Source organism: Emydura macquarii, unplaced genomic scaffold (genome assembly GCF_026122565.2).
Source record: "Emydura macquarii macquarii isolate MOO-44397 ecotype Brisbane River unplaced genomic scaffold, CSIRO-AGI_Emac_v2 contig_1253, whole genome shotgun sequence".
NCBI classification, from domain to species: domain Eukaryota; kingdom Metazoa; phylum Chordata; order Testudines; family Chelidae; genus Emydura; species Emydura macquarii.
In genome coordinates this window covers 52,200,894-52,222,258 of record NW_027131390.1, presented here as the reverse complement: position 1 = coordinate 52,222,258, position 21,365 = coordinate 52,200,894, and the positions used below count along the sequence as shown (strand labels likewise).

Below are 21,365 nucleotides of genomic sequence, written 5' to 3'. Positions count from 1 at the left end.
AAACCTCTAATGTTTCCCCGCACATTTCAGGTCTCTGAATAGTTTGTTTGCCACAGAGTCCAGGACTATTGCTGCAGAAATTCAGGGTTCTTCCAATAAAACTTAGGATCAGTGTGACATAGCCAGTGTTCTGGGCTGCTTGAAGAGACTGTGAAAGCCCTATGCTGATATCTGGTTGGTAGGTCTTTAGGATGGTGGTAGCAGAAATAAGTGGGACAAGGGCACAGGACACTGATTAGGATTTTGAATTGGAACAGATGGGGAAAGCAGCAGCAACAGGGAATAAAAATGGACATTCAGTGGTGCTCCAGAAAGGCTACTGGAGAAAATTAGACAGCACTGAGCAAATTCATCTTTCAGGATGATCACATTTAACCTTACGTGTGTGGGGAGCCATAAGTAAGCAGTATTCAGGGCTGTGTCCTGATCTGAAGTCTGGCTAGCTCCTTTTGGCTGAGGTTTCTATACCTACTTGGAATTGGATTAAGATCCACTGGTGCAAATAACTTTGCCTGTCTATGTCAGGGATTGCATCTGTGCAGCAACATTGATAGTTTGCCACCACGGGCTGTAGCCTAGAAGGAAAACCCCACATGTAGGCGAGACCTTCTTACTTGTGCTTTTTGTGTGCAATCAGTCCTACTTGCTGACTTCGCTATTCAAATACTAAATTACTGGTCCTCCCCTCCTGCAGCAGAGCTCATTTCTTTATTCTCAACAGATTCTTTTTGCATGCTGTATACTTCCTCTTAACATAAACCTATATCCCTCTCTTCTGGTTTATTAAACTTAATTTGATAGCATTTATTAGGACACCTCTTAATCATAGTTTCTCAGGCTCTCACAGATAAATACCAAGATTGTTTCATATATATGAGCCTTCCAGTTCCATTTATTGTCTATTGAACTGTGCTGGTCAGGAAACTCCAAAGGTAGTGTAATTAGTGCTTGATACTGTTAATAACTCATTTCTCTAGGGGTTAAACCAGGGATTCCCAAACTTCTTTCCTTGAGGCCCACCTCTGCAGCTGCAACAGGCACTTCCACACTGAGGTTCAGTGGAGAGCCACATGGAGCATTTTGATAGTTCAGAAAACAGCTCATTGTTGACCCTACTGAGGAACCACCAGGTTTTGATTTATGTTGGAAAGACTGGTGCAGATTGAATCACATCAGGACATCTCATGGGAGATGTGGACAGACCCTCTTTAAATGGAAGATGAGTCAAACACCTGTATACGATTGTGGCCACCAGTCACAAACGATGGAGCACATCGTATTACCACCCAAAAGAAGACTCATTTTTACTTAATAGTTTGTGTGTATAGTTTATATATTTGTTATATATAATAGTGTAAATAGTTACTGTAGTAGTAGGGCATAAGTCCCCATCATTGGGAGACTTATTGTTCCTGGTGTTGGGTATGCCCCAGTTCCCGAGTTTCCATGTGCCTGTCAGCAACCCACATGCCAACTGTTTGAAATGCCTGGGGGAGTTGCACGGCAGAGAAGTCCCAGATTTGTCAGGGCTTCAAACCCTGCCCTAGGAAGGAGCAGGATATAAGACTAAAGGCTGTTCTTATGGCAGCCACCCTCCAACCTGCCTCAGAGCCTAGCCGCTTCAATTTTGCACCAAGCATGTTGGCCTCAGTGTGAAGTGTGCCACCAGCACCTAGCTCTTCCTGGCACCATTCTCTATATCCGGTGCCATGGAAGAAGCACAAAAAGCAGCGCGCTGAAAGAGGGCTCTTACTGGCACAGAAAGAGGATAAGTGGGCAGAGGGAGCGTGACTGAAGCCGAGCCACTCTGCTACCCTGGGACCTACGTCAGCACTGTCGATTCCACTGGGAGTGCAGAGTCCAGCGTAGGACCCCCCTGCCAACTCCAGGTATGACCATCAGTCTGGCAGTTCTGTCAGTGCTGGAAGCTTTCCAGGCAGCCAGTCACCTGCTGTCCCTTCTGGACACCAACTCCATTGGGACACCGAACACCCAATGACCCCCTCAGGCAGGAAGGAACAGGAGGCACCAACCCCCTTTCCAGCACTGGGCCCTAGGGTACCTTCTGGGACAAGCCCCAAATGACTCTGGTGTCCCAATCACCAGCACAGCGCCGATCCCTGGCATAGCACCAGTCCCCGGAGCTCCGGCACCCAACAGAAGCAGAAGCTTTCCTGAGAGGAACTTGCAATTCACATAAATGTCAGAGAGCTCAGGGCGGTATGCTTGGCCTGCCATGTGTTCCTCCCCAGAATTTTGGATGCAGTGGTACAGGTCCTGATAGACAATACCGCTTCCATGTTTTACATAAACAACCAAGGGGGTGCCCGGTCCTCAGCCCTGTGTCAGGAGGCCCTGAGTCTCTGGGACTTCTGTGTGCAGCATGACATTCACCTTGAAGGAGCATACCTTCCAGGGGTCAAAAATGTGTTCATGGATCATGTCAGCTGTACGTTCTCGTCTACCAAGAGTGGTCCCTCCATCCTGCAGTTGTCAGGGTCATCTTCCAGAGATGGGGGTTTCCTCAGATGGACCTATTCGCCACCAACCAGAACAAGTGCCAGCAGTTCTGCTCACTGAGTAGGCACAGCCCAGGCTTCCTTTCGGATGCCTTCCTGCTCTCGTGGACAGACCATCTTCTGTATGCCTTTCCTCCAATCCCTCTGGTTCAGAGTCCTCCTGAAAATCAGACGGGACAAGGCAAAGGTGGTCCTCATCGCACCAGCATGGCCACGCCAGCATTGATTTGGCACACTGATGGACCTCTCAGTGGCCGAGCCATTCACATTTCCACTGCATCTGGATCTAATTTCTCAGGACCATGGAAGGTTTCTGCATCCAGACCTCACTTCCATGCATCTGACGGCATGGTTGCTGCATGTCAGAACCCTGTAGAGCAGGCCTGTTCAGAACAAGTTAGACAGGGCTTGTTAGGCAGTAGAAAGCCTTCTATCAGAGCAACTTACCTGGTGAAATGGAAACATTTCACTTACTGGGCCTCTGAATAGAATCTCTCTCCACCTCATTCTTCACTGTGAGTCCACTCCACTGTGGGACTTGAATTTGGTCCTGTCCAGCCTTACTGGGCCTCCCTTTGAGCAATCTGCCTCCTGCTCCCTGCTTCTTCTCTCTTGGAAGGTCGCCTTCTTGATTGCAATCACATCAGCCAGAAGGGATTCTGACATTAGGGCCCTCACACTGGAGCCACCCTACACAGTTTTCTTCAAGGACAAGGTCCAGTTGCGTCCCCACCTGGCCTTCTTGCCAAAGGTGATATCAGTTTCATATCCGTTAGGACATCTTTCTATCAGTCTTCTTCCCAAAACCTGAAGTCTGCTGAAAAGCAGAGACTCCATACATTAGATCAGTGTTTCTCAATTGGTATTCCATGGGAACCCTGTTAGGGTTCCGTGAGCAGCTGTTCTTCGCGCCGCCGATCAGCTGTTCCCCGCGCCGCTGTTCTCCGCGCCGCCCGCGCAGCCAAAAAAGGGAAGATGTCCCGGATTTTTTGGCAGAGGGTATGGAATGTAAGTGTAATTTAACTGAGAAACGACCTAGTTGTTTGTGTTAAGAGTTTAGGGGGTTCCACAATTATTCATAGAGTTCAAAAGGGTTCCGTGGCCAAATTTAATTGAGAAACACTGCATTAGATGTTAGGGGAGAAACCTCACCTTTTACCTTGAGAGGACAAAGCCTTTCCGCAGGTCCACGCAGCTCTTCATAGTGATAGCAGAGAGGATGAAAGGACTGTTGGTATCATCCCAGAGAATATCGTCCTGGATAACCGCCTGTATCAAGGCTTGTTATGAGCAGGCGAATGTCATGTCTCCAGCAATCATGACAGCCCATTCCACCAGAGCCCAAGCATCCTCAGCAGCTTTCCTTGCTCAGGTACCAGTCCAGGACATCTGCAGAGCCGTGACGTGGTCATTGGTGCATATCTTCGCGTCCCACTAAGCTATCACTCAACAAGCATGAGATGATGCAAGTGTTGGGAGGGCAGTGTTGCAATCAGCACATCTATGAACACCGAGCCCATCTCGGGGAATACTGCTTGTGAATCACCTAACATGGAATGGACGTGAGCAAGCACTCGAAGAAGAAAAAACTGTTACCAAACTTTTGTAACTGTTGTTTTTCGAGATGTGTTGCACATGGCCATTTCATGACCCGCCCTCCTGCCCCTCAGTTGGAATCACCGGTAAAAAGGAACTGAGAGGGCATGAGGCTGGTGGTGCCCCTTTTACCGGTACATATGCATGCAGGTCCAGAAGGCACTAGACCAGTGTTTCTTAACCTGGGGGTTTAGAGGGGTCGCAAGTGCAGAGCTGGTATTGGGGGTGGCAAGAAAGGCAATTGCCTGGAGCCACAGGGGCGCCATGAAACTAAGTTACATGCCTCAGCCCCGTGGGGGTGGGACTCAGGCTTCAGGGGTACAGTAGTTTGGAAAGGTTAAGAACCACTGCACTAGACCTAGCCCTATGGATGTCACTAGGAGAAAAATCTCTGGCAACCATGCATGCGCTGTGCACACACCTAACATGGAATGGATATGAGCAACACATTTTGAAGAACAGTACGAAAGGTTCATAACTGTTTTTTGTACTCACGAGAATTAGACAATCACAGCTTTTTTTAAAGAATAAAATTTTTCTACTCTAACATATACAGTTCAAAACATTACATAGCTTTTACTTAGATTACATGAATTACATGGGGATAAAGATTTACTAAGAGCTTGACTGGAGAAAATGATTGTGCTGGCATACCACCCGAGACTGTCTCAAGGTGGGCTACGACTCATAGTTTGTGAACCCCGGTTTAAACTATACTCTAGTTTTGACATTATTTTCCATCCAACCACATCAGTTTACACTGAGGGATGTTACGCTTCATAGTTCTCCTCTGAGCCTATTTGACTGAGTTATCAAGTGTCTTTAACTACACCACTGATCAAACACTTTGTTTTCCTGGCTAATTGTGCTCCACCTTCTATTTTAAGGAGAGCAAGGCCAACAAGGGATAAGAGACTGCTATAATTTCTATAGATATGTGCTGCTATAGATATGAAACTAGACTCTATATTAGGAAGTTGTTTTCTTATTATAGGAAAAATGCAAATGAGAAGAGAATCCTTAAAGGGGGAGAGACTGAAAGAAAGAGGGTGAACTGGGTTCAGAATGGAGGCGAAAGAGATAAAGGCGCAGAGAATGAGGGCAATATGAGCGTTAAGAAAGGGATCCAGAAATTCTCTTGACAACTTGAAAGTTTTTTTCCACATTCCTATTGTGCCTTTGCTAATTCAAATTTTCAGTTCAACAAACCTTTCTTACAAGTAAGATTAAATTTATCTGTATCCTTCTTGATAAGCTTCTTTAGTGAACTTAGAGGATGCAGAATGAGATAAAGGCATAAACAAAAAATACCTGTCTTATTTACTTTGACCGTCAGCATTGTACCTTCTGTGAACTTGGTTAAGCATTATCTATAGACTATGTAGTCTATAGTTTTTATACTTTACATACCAGTTGATTAAGTACCTCTAATGGTGACTAACTGCTCTTCTAATCTTGCTAATCAAAACTTCATTCTCTCTCTCTTATATTTGCTTTCACACCACATCTTCCTTCAGTCACTTTCCTCAGCAACTTACTCTGTCTTTCTATTTTTTTTACCATGGTCAGTTTACAGCCATCATCCTCTATTGCTTAGTATTTTTAAATTTTACGGGTTTGGTAGGAATACATATTTATTACAAGTGTAATGTAATTTTTGTTGGGCTTAAGCCCAGATTTTCACAGCGGTATCCTTCTAAGTGCAGTTTTAACATGAATCACTGGCCTCTTCTGCTGGAGAGTAGACAGACACCACTAACCTGGAAGTATGAGGAAGAAACTGTTAGTTAACACTCAGAATTTCCTCTTTCTTACATGGGAACAAGCTGCCTAGGGAAATATGAGGCCCAAAGTTTGAAAGTGGTTCTGATTACAATGATCAATTTGAAAATGGATACATGTAACAAATACCTTAATTTGTGTGTCCATTAAAAGCATTGTGTGCTTCATTAAAAGAGCAAATTAATTAAGAGGTAGACTGTGGCCCCCTTCTGCCCTCACTGCTTGGCTTTATATCTGCCCCACCTGCTACTGCTCCTCAGCTGGGCCCTGTGCTTAATCAGTGCTTAGATCACACCTGAGAGAAAGTTAGGTTTGATGAACAATCTGGTTACTTACCTCATTCTGAGCCACATTAATGTTTTCCTGGCTGGTGTGAGGGTGAACACCCCATCATTACCTGTTACGCACTTGCTGGGGTTATTGATTTCTTGAAGTTTCTAAACAATAATCATTCTTGTAATAGTATGTGTTTGGTAAATTTTATCCTGGGAATCTTATAACTTATTTCTATCATATGCTGAATAACCTTAATGGAAAGTATTTAAAAAACAGTTACTTTCATTTTCTTCTTTTCTAGGTCTGTAGTAATGAAGCCACTTGCATTTGTAATTTCTCCTGGGCAGGAACAGATTGCAGTATTGATGACCCTATCAGGGATACTTCCAACAAGAAGGATGAAGGACCTAAGGGTTTGTGTGATTTCAGTTTCAATATTTAGATTATTCTTCTCTACTAGTACCAGTAGAATTAACATGTGGGAAAGGAGAGAGATTCAGAATCACACCCCTGAGAATATTAAAACTATGCCTCCCATTGAAGGCATGTCAGTTTGAATATTGTTTGTGAATATACTTTGACTTTTATAATTCCAGATCCCATTCTTAGAAAGGTGTCAACACAGACATTTCTGTTCATCCCAATTTTCCCCCTTTATTCTGTCCTTTAATAGCCATTTTCAGAATTAAAACCTACATTTACTAGGCTTCTACCATTTATGGGCCATATGGTGAGTTTATTATTTATCCTTTAGTAGAGATTTTCCAGTTGCTGATGTTCCTTGACTGTTCTAAGCTGTTCCTGAGAGCTGGGACATAATGAAGGGGGAAAATGGAGCCTCCCTTGTACAAAAGTTTCTTTTACAGTTACCTTGACTGTGAAGAGGGCTTCAACTCATTGTGGACCTGGAAGAGTGTTTAGAAAGCTTGGCCTCCTAAGCATCAGATTTCAGTGCGAAGGAAAAGAAACAAAAGATGTTAGGAACTGTTTTCTTGTATTATTATTACTGTTTTCTACTTTTGCATGTTTAATAGATGCCTCATTGACTATATAAGAAGTAGAAAAACCTAGAGGAACTACTAGGGAAATACCCATCAGAAATAATTTTCACATGGAAAGATTTGCACTTGAAATTGTGGCTCTCCACCTCCTCCAAAAACCAAATCACCACATTGGCAAGAAAAACAGCAAAATTGTACAGTCCACTCAATATTTAACTGTCTGTGGAAAACCAAAATGGAATAGGTATTCTTTCCTAAAGAAACCCTAGAGTTGCCTCCTTCCCCACCATCAACCACCATAGGGCTGTCCAGTTTCTACTTCACCTAGCATAGCTCCTTGCCCTCTCCCCTCCTCTAGATCTTTCCTGATTCCGTGGAGTCTTCCTTTCTGTGCAGGAGGATTAGATCCAGTTCTTGTTGTGGCATTTAAGAATACTTTAATACTTGTCTTGCAGATGCATTAGATAAGAAATAATAAAAAGAAAGCCCTTGTTTAATTTATAAACAAGTCTAATAAAGACAAATAGAGAAGTTCATCTTGTTACCTGGATCAAATTCCTATCCTTCAAACTTTTTCTTACTTTCAAAATGGAAAAACCATTGTAGAAATTAACATACCAATGGTGAGACATTCTGGGAAAATGTCTTCGTGGATAGATGTCCCCAGTGATATTGATAAATAAGATTGCACCTGCAGATACAGACAAATGGATTACTATCATACAATATGGTGCCTATATTGAAAAATAAATTGTATATATTTAGGGGTTTTTTAGTTTATTTTGATACAAGAATGGGTCATAAGGGGAATGGACAATCTTTTTTTAATTTGTGGCAATATTAGTTTATTGAAGTTGAATCCCCAAAAGATTCATGATAGGCAATTGGACATTGACTATATTCTCCAGTTTCTTTTGGTGTGCTAATAGAGAAATCCCATTGGGAAAAGATGTCAGGAAGTGTAAAGAAATAGTTTTCAACAATGATATAAAGCTCTAAAGAACTTGTGCATTTTCTATTATGATTGTTTTTTTGTTACTAAAATTACATGACTCACATGTCAGCATACAAATAACAGACATGAACTAAAATACTTTCTATATTTCTTCAGCACTCAAAATGTGAGTTCCATAACGTCAGAAGCAGGAAACTCAATTTTCTCAAGATTCAGATAACACAGATTCAATTGTGAGAACATCACAGCTAGATTAACTCCAGTGTCACAAAATGTCATCTAGTATGACCACAGGTTTAAAAAAACATGCTAGGATTATTGCACTCTGACTCACAAAATCAATGCAAGGAAAAATACATGAAAATAAGAACCTTTATAAATCTGATAGACACCTCAGTGGAATTCATCTCAAGCCTTCCATTTTTACTTTTTTTGGTTGCAAATACTACACTTCAATATATATCAGTGTTCTAAGAGGTTAACTTCTCTTAGAGTGAGATGTAGTGATCTCTCTTGCCCATCTCTCTTTTCCTTCAAATGTAACTTCCAGAAGGCAAAGAAATCTGGAAAACAGCTCCAAAGTATCATATCAGGATATGTATTAATTGTCTACATTTAAGAACTATTGTTTATTTTTGAAGAAAGTGTGTTTTAGACAGTCATAAACTTTAATTTCATATACTTAAATTTATTATATACATTTAATACATAGTTAAATCAAGCCAACGCCCAATCCTGCAAATGAATCTGCACAGGAAGATGCCTCTGTGTGCCTGGAGCCCCACTGACTTAGTTATGGGGAAAACAAAATGCAGATCAATTAGAATTCTCATACTGATGTATATTGACAAGGACTCAGCTGAAAGAAGAATTGCAATAACAGTCAGTTGTTCTCTTTGAAGAATTTAACAAAATTGGAGAATGTTTATTTTTTTCTGATTTCAGTTGTCTACTGTGTTCTCTAGTGCTGAAACATGCCCTTAAATAGCATAAGAGCAGATAATTCTTTGCGGGAAGGTTACCAACACTTTTTCTGAGATGTGAAAATTCATATAATTAACAGTTTTTCACACCATAAATTCCTGCATTTTTCTTCTTATGATTGGTATCATGTATAGCTAACATATTGCTTGCTATTTCTTTATTCTGTTATGGTAATTGATGATTGATTGCTGCTTCTGTTCCACTTCTGTTTTTCTTTTCAGACCTTTATATCATCCATCAGTTGCTTTTGCCTCTTTACTGTATTTCAAGATTTAAAAAAAAATCAGCGGTCATTAATTATTTTTTGGAATTAATTCATATGATGTTATGAGCTAGTCTAAATTCAGAAACCTACTGTATCCTGCACTGGCAGACCAAGGCTAGAGTATTGCAGGACAGTAGCAATTTTTGGAAATGAAGGAAATTCTCCTGCTGTTAGTTAATGGCTTCTACTGAAACTTGAAGCTACTTACAATATTGGACCCTGTTCTTATAAAGTCTCTGATAATTAAATCTAGAAAAACAGGTACACATTAGATTCACAGAGACTCATGCCTGTGTGAGTTCAGGAAGTCAGCTACAGTCTTTACTACTATTTAATTTAATCTTTTAGAATACAGGAAGTATACAGGCAATTTTTCTTCCCTTAAAGGAGAGTTTCTCTCTGTGTCTGAAAAATAAATCCCCATGTAATTAAGAGAGCATCAGCAAGTAGAAAATACTGAAATCTCAAATTGTTGCCTAAAGAATGCTTTTTATTATGAATGTTTTCTCTTAAAACTGCTGTTACATGTGTCTAAAGTATATAATTTAAAATCCCTCCCTCTCCCCCCCAACAACAGTAACAACAAAAATCAGTCCATCTTAGTATGGCATTACTGTTTCAATAACACAAATATTCTCATTCATATCTGTTTGGGGAGAGAAAAATTTCTCTCAACAAAAAATTTCAAAACAAACCCGTTTTCATTTGGATTTGATTTACAATTCCATTTTCAATTCAGTTTAAAAGAATTGGGGGTTTGATTTTCCCACTTCTTGATTTTTCCCCTCCTTCCTTTTCGTTTTCCACTTTGTAACTATGAATTTCTCCAACTTTTTAAAAATAAAAATGGAACACTGTAACTTTCTCTTTATAACGTTAATGAGAAAAGTAGGAAAAATATTGAAGAAATTTTGAAAAGTTGAGTTCATCTTATTTTCCTTTTGTTACTCTGTAACTTTTCAGAACATCTCCAGTTTTGGAAAAGTTATAGAATGGAAAAACGGGAAAAGGGAATGATGGAGGGGAACCAACAAAAACTTTGGATAAGACACTAGGCTGAGGCCCAGGAGACCCAGGTTCAATACTCTTCTCTGCCACAAGATTTCCTATGTGATTGGTCAGATTACTTAATGTCTCTGTGTCTCAGTTCTCTTTCTGTAAAATGGATATAATAACTCTTCCCTATCTCAGAGATAAATATGTTAAAGATTGTGAGGCGATAAGATACTGTGGTAGTGGGAGAATCATAGATAGTTTAGGGGATTTTAGAGAGAGAGAGAGAGAGAGAGAGAGAGAGAGAGAGAGACAAAACCCTATCATATTGGAATGACCAAGGGCTTCCTGCAGTAAAACCCTCAGGAGAGAGACAGCAGGCCCAGGAAACTCCTCAAAATTCACCTCACAAATTTTACCTTGAACGCTTCCATCAAGGAGGGGTTTGTGAGGGGGCTTCACAAGAGTCAGGCCTCCGAACACCTCAGATCCTGGGGAGCCATAGGGAAAGGAGAATGAAATGTTACTCTGTGCCAGCCTATGTGGTGATGGCTAGTTCTTTGCCATGCACACACCCATCCCTGAGGAGGGTGCAAGTACAGAGTGGCAGCAAATGCTGTTTGGAGCAGCATTAAACCCTGCCCAAATATCTGCCAGGCTCAAAGAAGAGCATACCATGGAGTGGGGTGCCCTGTTCCCTCCATCTCCACTCACAGGACTCCTGTACTATGAATTTGGCGTTCAGGGCTCTCACAAAATTGGAAAATCCTCAGGGAGTCAAGCCAGCACCAACCCAAGAAGCACTAGCTATGACAATATCATGTACTTTGAGTTTTGTCATCCTAGCTGTGAGAAATACCAGGACCAAATAAATAAATCCCTTTCATTGCCCCTAATTTCTCATTCACATTTTATGGTTAACCAAAGGCATCAAAGTTACAAATATTTATACTAGGTCTCTTATACATCAGTTATGTAAATTTGCTTTAGACTGAAATTTGGCGAGTATATTCTCAGCCTTGAGCCTAACTTTAATATGTGGCTATTCTGAAAAAACAAACAAACAAAAAAAATAAAAAAACCCAAGACCCTTCTTTTAAAAATATCAGAAGTTAGTGTTGGGGGGAAGGGAGGGGAGTGAAATTCAAACCTAACTATGCTCAAAATTTACCCTTTATAAAAGGGGTTCTCAAACTGGGGATTACTTTATAAGGACTCTATAAGCATGATTCTCCACTGCCTTGACCTCTGTGTAATCATTTATGCCTGTTTTAAATGGGTATAAAACACTACCATACTGATTTGGTGACACATTACACCTCATTTGCAGTCATTTTGCACAGGTTTATGAACTGCACAGAGTACAAGGCAGTGGAGAGTTGGGCCTATTGTATCTATAGCAGTGGTTTTCAACTTTTTTTCATTTGCGGACCCCTACAAAATTTCGAATGGAGGTGTGGATACCTTTGGAAATCTTAACACATAGTCTGCAGACCCTGGGGGTCTGCAGCTCAGAGGTTGAAAACTACTGATCTGCAGTAGGTACTGAAGTTGATAACCCGTGAAAATAAATGCCATCCTGTTGAGGCCCTTCAAATGTTTAAATATAATGGGCCTAACTAGTCTCTGATGTAAATTAGTGGAATTACACAAAGAATTAATTTATCCCCAGAGGGCGTCTAGGGCTAATCCCACTCAATTTTAGTTTTGGGCCTAATCCTGCTCAATTTCAGTTGGATAGCAAAATTAATTGACTTCAATGGAAGTATGAACAGGCCCATAGTACATAATGCAAAATATCCTGGTTTCTCTCTCTGACACACGGATGGTGTGACAATGATTGGAACATATTATTTCTCCCCACAGGATTTTTTTAAACAAACTGCATTTCATTTACAAAGAGTTCATTGCAGTTATTCAGTGTTTAAAGATTTCTGAGAGTACTTCAGTCTTTTGTAAGCAACTCTATGCAATGCAATCAGTTAACAATGATTATCTTTAACTGCTTAGTTTAATGATCTGGATACAGTATGTTTCTGGTGACAAATAAGTTTTCTTATTGGTGATCAAATTGTAGGCTTATGTTACATAAGCTGAGGATATTTTATTTTAAATAAAAATGTGATGTAATCACATTATGAAACATTACTTAGTTTTAAAATTTACAGTAAAACTTCTTATTAAAGTAACAGTTGTAAGCATTCAAATAAAGCCAAATATAGGCTCACCTATTTCCATATATTTCAAGCTATAGTATTTGTGTAGAGAGAGGTTTATTGGGAGATTTCAACTGTTTCACAAACAATGGATTTCAAAGTAAAATATCTCTGAGGTGCTATTTTATTTTTCATTTCAGACATATACAGTATGTGATCATTTCCTTAAAAATATCTTCCCTTTTCCCTCCAAACAGTGAGCATGGCCACTAACAGGCTAATAGGTGCAGTGGCAGGGACCATTCTGGCTCTGGGGGTGATTTTTGGAGGCACAGGGTGGGGAATAGAGTAAGCATTTTTTCTTAGTTTAAGAGTTTTATGTTTGGTGCCTAGTGTGTGAGGTACGCACCTGAGCCCTCTGTGTACTATCCCATTAGCTTTGTGTCATGTGGTGACCGTATTCGTTGTGTGATATGAACGTGTCCGTGTTATGTGATTTGCTCATGCAGTGTTGAACCCTCTCCTGTCTGGGACAATGTGGGGCATACAACAATAAGTTTGTGAATTTTTACATCATCACAATTAATACAATTAAATGTCTAAATGTTTCATTTCTCCAAATTATAAAAGAATGAAAAAATAGTAATTTAAAGATTGTGATTATCTATTTTTGCAAAATGTAATCTCATAGAACAAGATGGACTATTGGATATAATTTCATATTTTTTATTCCAATGAATGGGGCATTCATTCTAACAGTGGGTCATAAAATCCAGTTAAGAAAAAGAAAATAACTCAGTTGAAATTATAGCATATATAGACAACTTTCCAACAAAGTTTCTGAATGTTCCGTTGTTAAGATTTTCAGTTACCTAAGGGCAATACATTATGTAAAGTTTGAGCAACAAATATTTTGTCTTTTTTATCATTTTGGACAGTTGAAATCTGAGGTATCAGCACACTAATTACCTCTAAGTTTTAACAAGAGCTGGTATTTACACAATGTATGTGGTTATGATAATCATATGATTATCATAGATATGTTATGATAAATGAGATTGTTATGATAAATGAGTAAATTCCTTTAATTCTGCATTCATGGAATACACTGCAAACTGTGGAATAAACTGCCATTGTTTTGGTCTTTTGACCTTTTTCATCTGCATTCTGCCCACTAATTTAACTACACACAGACTTCATCTAAATTTCAATCCAATCAGAGTATTTGCCCTATGGGAGTAGTGTGTGTTATGTAATTACAGACTGTATCAGAATGCATGCACACAAGAAGGGCAAATTAAGTTTCCAAAGAAACCTGAATTCTGGCATTCTTAACTTCTGAGGCTTGACTCTGCAACCTTAACATTCTTTAAAGATAGTTTTTTGTTTAACACAATTTTCTAAAACACACTGTATTATGTGGAATCATATTGACTCACGGTTAGGGTCCTCAGCAAGGTACAGTTTAGTAGATCCACAATACTGATCTCTGCCACTTGAGTTATTAGCAGTAGAAGGCTGTTATCCCCTATGTGGACCACCCATTACAGTAGGATGAGACAAACACTTTGCCAGTGGGTTTCCCTGCTATTTATTGACAGCAGAAGACTGTAGAGATGTAGGACTACAGAGTTCAATTCCAGATTCTGAAGAAGCATGAACACTTGTGATTACAGATCACTCTGACCTTGCATCTCCAGCCTCTCTCAGGTTACTGTGACCCCTGCTTTATAGGATTTAGCTGCCAAACTCTGAACAATTCTCTTCTGAGCACGTGCAAACTGGTATTTTTCAGAGGCTTATTACTTGAATAAAGGCACGTCTCTGACACCAGGGCAATCCCACTGCCAAATTTCAAACTCTCCCCCAAGTATGGAGGTGCTAGAGCTTCTAAATTAAATGATTGAAATAATTTTTTTAACTTGAACACAATATAGTATTTTCCCATAATCTCATTCTCAGATGTAACAACAGTTTTATCTGAAACTTTCCAAAAAAATTAAGTAGGAGAGCGGTGTCTGACACTGAAAATTTTAGCCTGAACATTTGCGTATGACAAAATTATAAGCAACTGAAAACAGAATCTTATTATGAAAAATTTCTGGCAACCTTAACTAAAGGCAGCACTACCAGCCCTGCCTATAATAAATTGGCCTAGTCTACAAATACAATTAATATTATCAGAAATAGATATACAGGACATTAATTTTAGTTGCTGTCTTCAATAGGATCATCCTGGTAATGGGAGTATAGAGCTTGTTCCAAAACCCTTTGAAGTCAATGGGATTCTTTCCATTCAGAAGAAGTAGCTGTAGACTACATGGTGGGAAGTACATGGGGTTGGCAGATCAATAGTAGTAGTAATAGACCTGAAAGAATTTATTCACTGCAACTTTTAAATCTCTCCACCAGGCAGAATAGAAAATCCTTCCAAAATACCATAGTTAATAAAATTTCTTTCTTTAAATTTGCATTTTATTCCATGCTAATCCAGCGACTATAGAAATTATATGGCTGAAATATATTGGTGATGGTTCTTCCACAAATGGTACTTTTTATCATTCATTGAGATAATGAACTAATGTCTAGTGGTTTTAAAATTAGCAGCTAAATCATGGCATTTTGATAAAAATATAAATTCCTATGTATTTATTTGTTTGATAAAATGTAATGTGTATATTTGAAAAAAACATAAAACAAGGTAAACAGTAAAGTATAAAAATGCCCAATTTTCATGTTTAAAATTATCTTGTCTCATATGCTCAATCTTGTAATATATTCTTTAAAAATAGTTTTCCAGTATACATCTCTAATCTTTTTATAAATTTCCAAACTGATATTAGTTACCTGGAGAATTCTCTGGTAAACAAATTAATCTGTATCTTTTTTTTTTTTTTTTTTTTGTACAGTGCCTAGCATACAGGGGTCCAGGTCTGTGACTGGGGCTTGTAGGCACCATGGAATTATTATTATAATTCTTTACACAGAAGGAATCACACTAGACATGTCTCTGCATTGAAAACTCAAGTGAAATCCTGGACCCATTGAAGTCAATAACAAAATTCCATTGAGTTCGATGGGGCAGGATTTCACCCAGAGTGTAATCCATAGGCATTTTCAGTTTCTATATTTGATAGATTTATCAAAAAGAGGAATTAATCTGTAGGAATAGGAATTGTCACGCTTAATCTATCGACTATGGTATTTACTTTGGTTCCACAGGAACAAGGGTAGTTTTAGCAAGAATCTTTTTAACAAGGCCCTCAACTGTCCAGTATAATGCTCTTTCACCCTATTTAAGGCTCTTGGCACAGGTGCTTGGTTTTTTAAATTATTTTCTGTGCTAGAAAGAAAAGAGATCCCTTTTCTAGTTACAGTGACACATACATTGGGTAAGTCCCCAAATAGATGATTTGTATTAGGACTTTATGGATATTCACCACAGTTATAGTAACTTTAAAGGGTTTTCCTTGTTATCTAAATCTAATTTTCATGAATTGTCTAATATTATTTGAATCTGATTTGAATCAGCTTGGCAGGAAACTTATTCACAGACAGTACTGTCATCGCTTGCTTTCCTTAACTCCAAGTCTACTGTTGAATCATTAACATGTACTAAATTTTGTTAAGTATATATGAAACGTTTTATCAAACATATAATAAACACATGGAAAATATTATTTTCTGTAGAAGTACATGTTTCAAATATCCAGAAATGGCCATTCTGGACTTCTGTTTCCAAATTACAAATATGTCACTATCAGATAAATATACTAGCTGCAGTGTTTTTGTGGAAAAATTACTTTCTCCGGCCAGGCAGAAAAATAATTTGTGGATTTCCCAAAGCTTCTGAAACTTTGTGTAAATCAGTTACTTGCTGTGTATGCAAAACCTCTACTAATATTATGCTTGCATTTAATCCAAATCCATCAACCAAAAAAACAATAGAAGTTGTGCTTTGCGTCAGGCAAATATATTAGATGAAAAATCATAAGGTTACTGGTACTTGAGGGAAAAATATCTTAATTGGAAATAGAATGCCCATGTACCAGCATTTGTTTATCCTCCAACATACTCAATGTTACTGATTTGTAGCCAAGTCTGACTATGAAAGGTAAGTTCAGTAAGATACATTTTCCATTGGAAGAAAATTTACATTTTATTGTTACGTTTGTGCACTGCTCATATCTGTTAAGTTCACTATGTTTTCTTTTTAAAGTTCAGATTCTTCTTAACATCTCCGAATACTTTGTGTTGTCTAGACAGGAAGTATTTTTAAAAGGGTCTATTTTAATGAATTTTAGACTGCTTTGATATAATTTTGGGGGCCATAGTCAACCCTCTCATCTGTGGTGAGTAACCACAAGTAGTCCCATTTGACATAAATGAGATTATTAGAAGACTAAGGCATTACTCAACATAAATAAGGGTGGTAGAATCTGAGCCATTGTTTTTAAGGATGACAAGAAAATAATTTTATAAGCTCTGTATATTAATTCAGAATGATAAGTCACGAATGATCTGCAGCATGGTATGTATACTGTTTAATCTCTAAATCATGCATTGACGTGAACTAGTAAAACATATGCTGTACATAGAACGGCTTTGCACTGTATGTTGCAAATAAAAGTTGATGAGCTTGCTTTTTATTCAGTCTGACCTGATATCTAAAATCAAATCCAAAGAAACAACTGACTTATGTATTGTTCAAAAACAGGTCCCTGTGATAAATTATTTTAAAATGTAGAGTATTCTCTCACTGATTTGTCTGGGATATGGCAGTATTAGAAGGTATCTGTGACACTGAACTAGCCCCTGAACTCCTTCAGTTAATCCACCTGCCCCTTTCTGCTTTCCTTCTCCCATCTTTTCTTGAGTCTCCTCTTTTCCTCCCTGTATCTCTCTCTGACAGTATTCCAAATACCTTGTGATACCAAAAACAGTTGTGCTATTTAGAATAGCAAAATGGCCACTGTAGTAGGAGAGCTCTCTTTGGATTTTTCTCGTTAGTATTATTTTTGAAAGGCTATTAATGGGCATTTAAATGTTTATGTTCAATTATAAGATGTGTGATATAAAAAATAATTGTAGTAGATTTCACTTTGCCTTGGATTTAGGGACAGTAGTTTTACATCAGAGCATGCCTGATAGCGGAGAATTTTGTCGTGTGGAATTAATTTGGGCAAACAATCATCATAGTCACATCTATTTTCTTCTCCTCCTCCCCATGCAAATAAAGCACTTATGTAAGAGATTCTTAATTGATCCTCAAGTGTTTCCTTGCCTTTTCAGAGAAAATTACATGAAATCGATTTTTGCCACTTTTTTTTCCTTCTCTTTTTCCCTTTTTGCCCTGCTTTGTTGTTCAGTGGCTCCTTGAGGATGATGAAGAGATGCTCTGATGTTTGGAATGCTTAGTGGGAATGCAGCCTTTATTTCAATTACAGATCTTTATTATTTTTTGTTTGTATCATGCCCTTTTACTCCTCCACCATTTCTGCCAGACTCTGTCTAGTTAGTAAACTTAGGGTTGACATAACCAGAGGGACTATACGGTGCTGTGTGCCTCTTAAGAGATGCTGAACACTCACCTCAAATTGGAATAAGTGGGATTTGAGGGTACTCAGCACCTTACAAGATCAAAACTATATGAAAAAGAATTGGTGAGCTTTTTGGTTTTTTCATTTTCCATGGGAGTGAAATAAGTAGGCATTAAGTACAACATTCATATTTTATTACCCCTTGAATCCTATTTTAAGCCTTTTTACTATGTATCTATTGGAATAGTTAAGATAGAAAATGAAGTGAATGACAGTGTTAATTTCTGAAATAGGTAAAAATCTAGTATTAGAAAGGAAGCATAGCACAGTGAGAGACATTACAATAGCTTTGTTTATTCCTACAATTAATGAAAAGCAAGTTGGGCCCTTTGAAAATGTTTAGAGAAATCTTGTAGGTAATTTGTTTTCCTAAATTGCTTGATTACGTTTCCCTTGTCATGAATGAAGTGGTTGGTTCTTATGTCTTTCTTCCCGTAATCCTTTGTCACAGGTCCTAGTGCCACCAATCTTATAATAGGTTCCATCGCTGGTGCCATCCTGGTAGCAGCTATTGTCCTTGGGGGGACAGGATGGGGCTTTAAGTAAGCAATGCCGCATGTCTTCTCTTCAGTGGCTATGGCATTTCTATTTTCTGCTTACATCACTAAGTTTTGAGTTCCTGCTACAAGACTCAAAGTGAAAAATACTGCCTAAAATAAATAGATAAACTTGCACTGAAAAAAGGAGAAATGTACTAAAAACCCACAGGTGTCACCAGGGTGCAAAGTTGGAGAACAGTAGTACCTGCGGATTAACCTTCATACGATTATGGAAAACAAATCTAAAAGTGAAAAAAGAAATACTTTTTTTCTCAGGAAGATGATCTAGTCATCTCTCTATATCAGTATTATTTTGGCATGCTTTGCAGAGAGCGAAACATAGTGGTAGGAAATCAAAAGGGATATTTTGAAAAATACATGAACACAAGTTGTGCACAGCAATGCTAGAAAACTGATGCACGGCTGCTCTGTGTCTAATCGAGATATGAAGTACACTATAGAGTTTGTTCTGAGGTGTTTGGTTTTTGACACAATGTTTTTATGCCAAAAATGCTGATTCATTGAAAAAGAAACCTTTCCTGGGAAATGGTCAGGTTCGAGAAATTTCCCATTTTGAAAAAACGTTGAGGAAACTTTTGAGAGTGTTGAAATGGAATGTTTGACATGTTCAGAATGAAAAGTTCTATTTAGAAAGTTGTTAATTTATAGTTTTAAAAAAGAAATCAAAACAACACATTTCAAAATTATTGAAACAAATGATTTTTGATTAACCCAAACTGATATTTTTATTTTTGCAGATTGTCAGTTCATGAACATTTTCAAGATTTTGACTTTTCGTCCAGGATTTGGGATGGGAAATCATTTCAAAATCTCGGAATTTTTTCTGAGACAAAAAAACTGATCCCTGTGCAGTTCTAGTATATTATCACTGATTGATATAAAACATATATTGAGCTAAGTTCATTCCGGGTGTAACTCCCATTGACCAAAATAGTTATATTTTTAAAGAATTGGACTGTTATGTATGATAAGGTATAAAATCATGCTTTTCATTGTAGTGTTAGTTACACACATCCTGCCCATATCAAACTAACACACTATGTCTAAATTTGGAACTAGTGTAAATCAGCAAAGCTCCACTGACTTCTGTGGAGTTAGCTTGATTTACACCAGCTGATGATCTGGCCCAAGGTGTTTAGCCACCACCAAAGGTGATAACGCTCCCCAATTTTGCAGTCAGAGAAGACAGCTAAGATTGTGGGTGTGTTTTTGTGCAGCTATGCATGGCAACAACAATTGACCCTTAATTGTGGGTTTGTCTGAAGGTTATCTAAAACAGTGGTTCTCAACTTTTCCAGACTACCGTATCCCTTTCAGGAATCCGATTTATCTTGCGTACCCCCAAGTTTCACCTCACTTAAAAACTACTTGCTTACAAAATCAGACATAAAAATACAAAAGTGTCACAGCACGCTATTATTGAAAAATTGCTTACTTTCTCATTTTTACCATGTAATTATAAAATAAATCAATTGGAATATAAATATTGTACTTCTGTTTCAATGTATAGTATATAGCACAGTATAAACAAGCCATTGTCTGTATGAAATTTTAGTTTGTACTAACTTTGCTAGTGCTTTTTATGTAGCCTGTTGTAAAATTAGGCAAATATCTAGATCAATTAATGTATCTCCTGAAAGACCACCGCATAACCCCAGGGATAGTGTCCCCCTGGTTGAGAACCAGTGATCTAAAATGTACAAATTAAAAAATCACTTGTTTAAGACCTTAAATCTTTGATAATACATGCAATACATGGGTAGTCATGAAAATTACACATGTATTTAGAAACACAATTTTTAGAAATCTTCCTTTTTTGCATACTAGCCAACATCAGATTTCAGGATTCTAAGTTTCTCCTGCAAAAGCCTATTACATCAAATCATCTAAAGCTTTATAAGAAATATAGCTGTGTACTGTTTTTTATGTTTGTGGATTCACTAATTCTTCTAGGAGAAACACAACCCTGACTTCAAATCTGGGTAGGTTAGAAAAAAATCTGTTTACTTTTAAAACCCATTAATATGTCATGTTAATGCTACACATTTCTATTCTATTAGGGACAAGTCTTGCCTCCATCTCTATGGTTGCAGAGGGCTCTTTTTAGGCTTTGCGGTGGTCAGGATTGCAGAGTCCAGTTCCATGGGAGCAGCTTATGTGCAGTTTGACAGGGGAGGGCCGGGTATTGGCCGGGTTGGAGTCAGAAGAGGCTACTCTCAGACAGTGAACTGGAGTAGCAGAGGGAGAGTGGGAGCAACCTGAATGAAAAATATCTTCCTACTTTTGCCACCAGTGCTCAGCCAAGTTATTCAGGCTGGGAACAGGATGCAAGCAATAATCACTGAAGTGCTTAAATCGTTTTTAGTATTTATTGATTTTGAATTTTTAAAAAGCACTTCAGATCAGCTATATTAAGAGCCAGAAATCTAGGGGACATATAAATTGCTTTGCATGTTCAAATAAGGCAAGAGAAGTGACATCCAATCTGTGGTTTTAAAAAAAAAAAGATTATTTTCCTAATTTTTCAATCACAGTTCCCTTGGGAGTGGTATGTGAACCCACTAAAATTAAAGTGGTATGATGGCAGCTCAAAACGAAATGAAATTAAAAAGAAAGAAAAGGGTAAAAATACTTTATTCTGTCTGTGCTTTAGACATGAGCAAAAAATATCCCACTTG

General features: G+C 38.3%; 1 protein-coding gene across 4 annotated transcripts in view; it reads left to right on the top strand.

The window, feature by feature from the left end:
- ADAM23 (ADAM metallopeptidase domain 23) overlaps positions 1-21,365 on the top strand; it is a 239,490-nt gene that overhangs the window by 204,965 nt on the left and 13,160 nt on the right. For 3 of the 4 annotated variants that reach the window (XM_067548777.1, XM_067548774.1, XM_067548778.1), the window contains 2 exons: positions 6,475-6,586; positions 18,579-18,669. In XM_067548777.1, the coding sequence (XP_067404878.1) occupies positions 6,475-6,586; positions 18,579-18,669 (203 nt within the window). Of the gene's footprint in view, positions 1-6,474; positions 6,587-12,784; positions 13,535-18,578; positions 18,670-21,365 lie in introns of those variants that run through there. The other variant, XM_067548775.1, reaches the window with a different exon arrangement.